The sequence below is a fragment of the Doryrhamphus excisus genome, linkage group LG16, assembly GCF_037039965.1.
Source record: "Doryrhamphus excisus strain RoL-2023G ecotype Guam linkage group LG16, RoL_Dexc_Guam_v1.1, whole genome shotgun sequence".
NCBI lineage: Eukaryota > Metazoa > Chordata > Actinopteri > Syngnathiformes > Syngnathidae > Doryrhamphus > Doryrhamphus excisus.
Genome location: NC_136372.1, coordinates 3,054,609 through 3,063,054, shown reverse-complemented (window position 1 = coordinate 3,063,054; position 8,446 = coordinate 3,054,609). Strand labels below are relative to the sequence as shown.

Here is an 8,446-nt window from a genome sequence, read left to right as displayed (position 1 = left end):
CTTGATTTTTGTTTGTAATTTTAGCTCTGTTGTCGTCTTTAGCACGTCTGAAGGGGGCTCACGTGACGTGAAATAGTAGCAAAACACGTGAAATAGTAGTGAAACACAGGAAATAGTATAGCAAAACGTGTGAAATAGTATAGCAAAACGTGTAAAATAGTAGCAAAACACTTGAAATAGTAGCAAAACGTGTAAAATAGTAGCAAAACACAGGAAATAGTATAGAAAAACGTGTAAAATAGTAGCAAAACATGGGAAATAGTATAGCAAAACACGGGAAATAGTAGCAAAACGTGTAAAATAGTAGCAAAACACAAGAAATAGCATAGCAAAACGTGTAAAATAGTAGCAAAACACAAGAAATAGTATAGCAAAACGTGTAAAATAGTAGCAAAACACGTGAAATAGTAGCAAAACACGGGAAATAGTAGCAAAACGTGTAAAATAGTAGCAAAACACTGGAAATAGTAGCAAAACACGTGAAATAGTAGCAAAACACGGGAAATAGTAGCAAAACGTGTAAAATAGTAGCAAAACACTGGAAATAGTAGCAAAACACGTGAAATAGTAGCAAAACACGGGAAATAGTATAGCAAAACACAGGAAATAGAAGCAAAACACGAGAAATAGTATAGCAAAACGTCTAAAATAGTAGCAAAACACAGGAAATAGTATAGCAAAACATCTAAAATAGTAGCAAAACGTCTAAAATAGTAGCAAAACACTGGAAATAGTAGCAAAACACAGGAATTAGCAAAACGCGTGAAATAGTAGCAAAACACGGGAAATGGTAAGCAAAACACAGGAAATAGCATAGCAAAATATGTGAAATAGTAGCGAAACACGGGAAATAGTATAGCAAAACGTCTAAAATAGTAGCAAAACACGTGAAATAGTAGCAAAACACTGGAAATAGTAGCAAAACGTGTAAAATAGTAGCAAAACACGTGAAATAGTATAGCAAAACACGGGAAATAGTAGCAAAACACGGGAAATAGTATAGCAAAACACGGGAAATAGTAGCAAAACACGGGAAATAGTATAGCAAAACACGGGAAATAGTAGCAAAACACAGGAAATAGTATAGCAAAACACGGGAAATAGTATAGCAAAACACGGGAAATAGTATAGCAAAACACGGGAAATAGTATAGCAAAACACGTGAAATAGTAGCAAAACACGGGAAATAATATAGCAAAACACAGGAAATAGTATAGCAAAACGTCTAAAATAGTAGCAAAACACAGGAAATAGTATAGCAAAACATCTAAAATAGCAAAATGTCTAAAATAGTAGCAAAACACAGGAAATAGTAGCAAAACACAAGAAATAGCAAAACACAGGAATTAGCAAAACACAGGAAATAGTAGCAAAATGCGTGAAATAGTAGCAAAACACGGAAAATGGTAAGCAAAACACAGGAAATAGCATAGCAAAATATGTGAAATAGTAGCAAAACACGGAAAATGGTAAGCAAAACACAGGAAATAGCATAGCAAAATATGTGAAATAGTAGCAAAACACGGGAAATAGTATAGCAAAACGTCTAAAATAGTAGCAAAACGTCTAAAATAGTAGCAAAACACGGGAAATAGTAGCAAAACGTCTAAAATAGTAGCAAAACACGGGAAATAGTATAGCAAAACGTCTAAAATAGTAGCAAAACACAGGAAATAGTATAGCAAAACGTCTAAAATAGTAGCAGAACACGGGAAACAGTATAGCAAAACGTCTAAAATAATAGCAAAACGTCTAAAATAGTAGCAGAACACGGGAAACAGTATAGCAAAACGTCTAAAATAATAGCAAAACGTCTAAAATAGTAGCAGAACACGGGAAATAGTAGCAAAACACGGGAAATAGTATAGCAAAACACGGGAAATAGTAGCAAAACGTCTAAAATAGTAGCAAAACGTCTAAAATAGTAGCAAAACACGGGAAATAGTATAGCAAAACACGGGAAATAGTAGCAAAACACAGGAAATAGTATAGCAAAACACGGGAAATAGTATAGCAAAACACGGGAAATAGTATAGCAAAACACGGGAAATAGTATAGCAAAACACGTGAAATAGTAGCAAAACACGGGAAATAATATAGCAAAACACAGGAAATAGTATAGCAAAACGTCTAAAATAGTAGCAAAACACAGGAAATAGTATAGCAAAACATCTAAAATAGCAAAATGTCTAAAATAGTAGCAAAACACAGGAAATAGTAGCAAAACACAAGAAATAGCAAAACACAGGAATTAGCAAAACACAGGAAATAGTAGCAAAATGCGTGAAATAGTAGCAAAACACGGAAAATGGTAAGCAAAACACAGGAAATAGCATAGCAAAATATGTGAAATAGTAGCAAAACACGGAAAATGGTAAGCAAAACACAGGAAATAGCATAGCAAAATATGTGAAATAGTAGCAAAACACGGGAAATAGTATAGCAAAACGTCTAAAATAGTAGCAAAACGTCTAAAATAGTAGCAAAACACGGGAAATAGTAGCAAAACGTCTAAAATAGTAGCAAAACACGGGAAATAGTATAGCAAAACGTCTAAAATAGTAGCAAAACACAGGAAATAGTATAGCAAAACGTCTAAAATAGTAGCAGAACACGGGAAACAGTATAGCAAAACGTCTAAAATAATAGCAAAACGTCTAAAATAGTAGCAGAACACGGGAAATAGTAGCAAAACACGGGAAATAGTATAGCAAAACACGGGAAATAGTAGCAAAACGTCTAAAATAGTAGCAAAACGTCTAAAATAGTAGCAAAACACGGGAAATAGTAGCAAAACGTCTAAAATAGTATATCAAAACGTCTAAAATAGTAGCAAAACACAGGAAATAGTATAGCAAAACGTGTAAAATAGTAGCAAAACACGGGAAACAGTATAGCAAAACGTCTAAAATATTAGCAAAACGTCTAAAATAGTAGCAGAACACGGGAAATAGTAGCCAAACACGGGAAATAGTATAGCAAAACACGGGAAATAGTATAGCAAAACGCGTAAAATAGTAGCAAAACACAAGAAATAGCAAAACACGGGAATTAGCAAAACACATGAAATTGCAGTAAAATACGGAATTGGTAAGCAAAACACAGGAACTAGCATAGCAAAATATGTGAAATAGTATAGCAAAACACGGGAAATAGTATAGCAAAATATGTGAAATAGTACAGCAAAACACGTAACATAGTAGCAAAACACGTGAAATAGTTTATCAATACACGTGAAATAGTTTATCAATACACGTGAAATAGTAGCAAAACGCAGGAAATAGCGTCCTTTCAAACGTCTCATTCTTTGCTGATTTAAGTGCACAAAGTCGGTTTGTTGTTTCGTGTTTGCTATCATGCTATCCGCCCACACAAAATAGCAAAAAGTCATATTTTGTGATTTAGCGTCGGCTACCTGTCTTGTATGCGTACTTCAAATTGGCTAACGATCGGACAAATTCTCTACCAGAGGTTCATTTCCGAAGGACCACCATGATCCAAAAATGAGGTTGCTTGACTTTTTGTGACTTTTTGGTGTGTCTACTTATAATAATAATAAATAAAAATATAAAAATAATAATAAAACACGCCACGCATATCCCATGATGCTACGCCATGAAAGTAGCTCCTGGGCTATATTTACCAAACATATATTTGCCTGTGCTATAACGTTTTTGCCGAATGCACAACATTAAACGCCAGGGGGCCTTGAAATTTCTCATACACCATGAGTTAAGGGTGTTTGGCTGAATCTGGCACGCACATTTGTGGTCAATTTGAGCAAGTTTGGTTGAAAAACATGGCCGGTATATTGAGCATTTGTCTAAAGATGGAGGCAAGGAAAATTCCCATTTTTACCAATGAATCACCTTTTGTCATATCTCAAAGTAACAAGACTATTCTGGTGTTGTTCTTTTCTGGAATTCAGCTAGGATGGATACGTCAGACATCTGTCCCGACTCGCCTCCTGTTGCTTGTGCGACAAGCTGCAACCACTTGACTCATTCCGACGCACAATAACGCCTGAAGGATGGAAAACAGGATGAATTTAACCCTTGTTTGCTAACAAGATCCTGCAGTCAAATACAAACCGCAGACTCGGGTGTGGCGCTGTAATGTTTGCTGTTATTACATAAAGTTGGTGGGGGGGTCATGGCTGGCTGAGTTTTTTTTTTTTTTTTTTATGTGCACACCTTTTTCACGTAGAAGGGTGTTGTCTTTAAAAAAAAAAAAAAAAAAAAAGACAGGCGGCGCTGTCCCTGCTTTGGAACTTCAGAGCACCTACAAGTCGTCCCAGCAGGTAAGCAGCTCTGTATTTTACACAAAAAAACAGACATTTGTTGGACTTTTATGGTCATTTTATGGTCAAAAAACAGATTTCTATTGTTGTCGCAGTGAACTGACTGACTTTGTCTGCTTTTGGATAACAAAGTGTTGTTTTTTTTTAGCCGTCATGGACTTTTTAGGGTCCAAAAACTGACTGTTTGTGTGATTTTTGTGGTTAAAAAAAACAGACTTAGTATAATTTTTTGGGCCTAAAAACAGACAGTGTTTTTTGTGTGTGTGTGTGTAGAAAAAAACAATGACTTTTGGGGACTTTTGTAGTCAAAAAAGCACATTTTTGTTGTCATTTTTGGTGGAAAAAAAACAACAGTTTAATTATTTTTATGCAAAAACAGACATTGTTGGAGGAGGGGCTTAGTGATGTCATTCTTTATGTCAAAAAATAGTTTTCTGTGGTAACTTTTAGTCAAAAAACAGACTTATGGTGAAAACAGACTGTTTGTGTGATTTTTGTGTTTAAAAAAAAACAGACTTAGTATAATTTTTTTCGGGCCCAGGCACATTTGTTGGACTTTTATGGTCATTTTGTGGTCGAAAAACAGATTTCTATTATCGTCGCAGTGAAACAGACTGATTTTGTCTGCTTCTGGAGAACAAAAATGACATTAAGTGTTGTTTTTTTAGCCATCATGGACTTTTTGGGGTCCAAAAACTGACTGTTTGTGTGATTTTTGTGGTTAAAAAAAACATACTTAGTATAATTTTTTGAGCCCCAAAACAGGCAGTGTTTTTTTTTGTGTGTGTGGTGGAAAAAAACAATGACTTTTGGGGCCTTTTGTAGTCAAAAACAGAATTTTTTGGGTGGAAAAAAACAAGCTTAGTTTAATTATTTTTATGTAAAAACAGACATAGTTGGAGGAGGGGCTTAGTGGTGTCATTCATTTTGGTCAAAAAATACTTTTCTGTGGTAACTTTTAGTCCAAAAACAGACTTTTGGTGAAAACAGACTGTTTGCGTTAAAATAAACAGATTTAGTATAATTTTTTGGGCCCAAAAACAGCCATCATGGACTTTTTGGGGTCCAAAAACAGACCATTTGTGTGATATTTGTGGTTAAAAAAACAGACTTAGTATAATTTTTTGGGCCCAAAAACAGGTAGTGGTTTTTTTGTGTGTGTGTGGAAAAAAACAATGACTTTTGGGGCCTTTTGTAGTCAAAAAAGCAAATTTTTGTTGTCATTTTTGGTGAAAAAAACAAGCTTAGTTTAATTATTTTTATGCAAAAACAGACATAGTTGGGGGAGGGGCTTAGTGGTGTCAAAAAAAACTTTTCTGTGGTAACTTTTAGTCAAAAACAGACTTTTTGTGTGTTTTCTTTGGTCAAAAAACATTTTATTGTCATTTTTTATGAAGTACGGGGTCAAAAGTCAGACCTAGTGTGAATTTGTGGTCAAAAAATTGACTTTTCGTGTCATTTATTTTGTGGTCATATGGATCATTTGTAGGCTTTTTAAGTGAGATGGGTGAACACTACACAGAATAGTAATTGAAAAACACTAGACTGGCTAATTAGAGGGAGACGATGGCAGGCAGTCGAGACAGAAGAAGCCATTCTGTCCTTTTCTGGGCCCCTTAGCTGCACTTCACACTTTCTCATTATCCGCCCAAAAATCCATCATTCATAAGCGCGACGTCGCTACCTGTGACTTGGAAGGTCAGTGGAATGCCGAGCGGAGCAATGTCAGCAGAGTATAGGTCAGGAGGACGTTTTATGTGGAATAATTCTCATGATTGGGAGGAAACTGACTGGTTCTTCAGTCTTCTCCTTTTTTTTTTTTTTTTTGTTTCATTTTCTCCATTTTATGTCGCAGCCAACACAATGACGGAGTCCGCTGAAGCCGTGGCCGCCGACGTAGACAGCAAGAGGAGCGTGACCATAGAGATCACCAATATGACCAACAACTACTGCCTCATTAACCCCAGGTAACCCCACTCCGCTGGACACTTCATTAGGTACACCCACTAAATCCTGTGAAAAGATTTTTTCCCCTTTTTAAAGGGCCAGCAGCCATATTTGAGATCCAAAACTATTGTAGAGATTAGATATGACATTATTTATTTATTTATTTTCTACCGCTTATCCTCACAAGGGTTGTAGGGGGTGCTGGAGCCTATCCCAGCTGTATTATATAATATCTTTTTATATAATTATTATTAATTAAAAAAAAAAACATTAGTAATTATAAGTAATTATAAGTATTTTGAGTTTAAACAGAAAAAGGTTACATAATCAGAATAATCTTTTAATTGAATTAATTTTTAAAAATATTATTTTTAGCAATTTTAGATTTTTTTAAATTAAGATTTATTTTATTTTGTTAAGTTTGTGTATTTCATGTGCTTTATTTTTTTCTAATATTTTCTTTTAAATTTGACATTTAGGCAGAAAAATCAAAATATATTCTCATTAATTTTCTTAATTTTTAATGTATTTTAATGATCTCTTTTTTGATGTTCTATGGACAATCTATGTGTACTTAATTGGGATGAACATCCCACAGCTACTTTTTATTTGGGGTTAAAACAGTAAAAAGTTACATAATCAAAATAATTTTTAATGTATTGAATTTTCTAAATATTATTTTTAGCTATTTTAGATTTTTTTAGATGTTTTTTTCAATATTTATTTTATGTTTTGCTTTATTTTTCTCTAATATTTTCTTTTAAATTTGACATTTAGGCAAAAAAATAGCCTTTAATATATTCTCATTAATTTTCTTAGTTTTTAATGTATTTTAATGATCTATTTTTGGATGTTCTCTGGTCCTTAATTGGGATGAATGTCCCACAACTCAATTTCCCCGAAGTGATGTCATGGTTTGCTTTTTATTTTGGGTTACATAATCGGAATAATCTTTTAATTGAATTAATTTAAAAATATTATTTTTTAGCAATTTTAGATTTTTTAGATTTTTTTATTAAAATTTGTAATCAATATTTATTTTATGTTGTTTGTGTATAATTTTTTTCTAATATTTTCTTTTAAATTTGACATTTAGACAGAAAAATACCTTCTAATATATTCTCATTAATTTTCTTAGTTTTTAATGTATTTTAATGATCTATTTTTGGATGTTCTATGGACAATATATTTGTCCTTAATTGGGATGAACATCCCACTGCTCAACTTCCCCGAAGTGATGTCATGGTTTGCTTTTTTGTGACTGAATCCTCAACAGCGCCTCTGCTGGACACAGCCTAGCAGTGCATGGGTGGCGTTTTTGTTTTGGATCAATCTTCACTGACATGACGCCGAAAACGTGATATTTGATAGAAACGGGAATCGGTCCTTTTTGCTTCATAGCTACCTTAACCAAGAATAAGTTCCGGTATGGTGCTCAAGCCTCCCAATGATCTAAAACGTGCCTTGCTCAACTCCCTCAGGGTGCACCTGGACAACGGAGAGGCGTACAACCCTCCTCAGCCTACTGTGCGCCCTCAGAAGACCGAAGTGTGCACCTTCACCAAATCCAGCGGCAAGGTGACGGGCGCCGTGGGCGTGATGACCTACGACCTTTTCGAGCGCTCTCAAAAGGACTACATCGAAACGCTGGCGATCATGTTCTCGGTGCCGTGGGACTACAACTTCTACAAGAACTGGTTTGCCGTGGGTATCTTTAAAAAGGGGCAGAAGTGCGACCAGGAATTGTTTAAGTTGATGTACAACGAGAAGAAGCAAGCCGAGCACGGTTTCGTACGCGAGGCGTCCACCGGTACGGGTATCAATTACGTGGGCCAGTACCTGGACGTCAAAGCCAGCATGGGGCCCACGGGGAAGGCCATCATGAAGGTGGAGGTGTGGGATAAGATATTCACACCTTTGGGCCAGCAGGCCTACTAGACGCCGTACTTCATAGCGACATGCACGGTTCACCCTCCGGTAAAAATCTGCTTAAGATCACACTTTTCCGTGTTTATACATGCAGGCACCAATCCTCGGTTCAAAGCCGGTCTTGTTCAATAGCGTCCCGTTCTTTAGAAATGGAAATGAAAGGCTGACTCACCGGCAAGATGAGGGCAGATTGTTTAATGGAAGCTTGTGTTGTATTTTACCTTGACACCGTACCCGCAGGAAAGCAGAATAAACGTCTTTTGAACAAGC

The 8,446-nt window shown here is 35.5% G+C and overlaps 1 protein-coding gene across 1 annotated transcript; it reads left to right on the top strand.

The window, feature by feature from the left end:
• Positions 1 to 4,211: 4,211 nt before the first annotated feature.
• Positions 4,212 to 8,446, top strand: apnl (actinoporin-like protein). Its single transcript, XM_058050215.2, has 3 exons — positions 4,212 to 4,300; positions 6,156 to 6,267; positions 7,729 to 8,446. The coding sequence occupies exons 2-3, from the start codon at positions 6,164 to 6,166 to the stop codon at positions 8,183 to 8,185; spliced, it is 561 nt and encodes a 186-aa protein (XP_057906198.2). The 5' UTR covers positions 4,212 to 4,300; positions 6,156 to 6,163; the 3' UTR covers positions 8,186 to 8,446.

Coding starts and splice junctions, on each gene's coding strand:
- apnl (XM_058050215.2), top strand. CDS start 6,164: ATGACGGAGTCCGCTGAAGCCGTGGCCGCCGACGTAGACAGCAAGAGG. Junction 6,268..7,728: donor TACTGCCTCATTAACCCCAG/GTAACCCCACTC, acceptor CAACTCCCTCAG/GGTGCACCTGGACAACGGAG.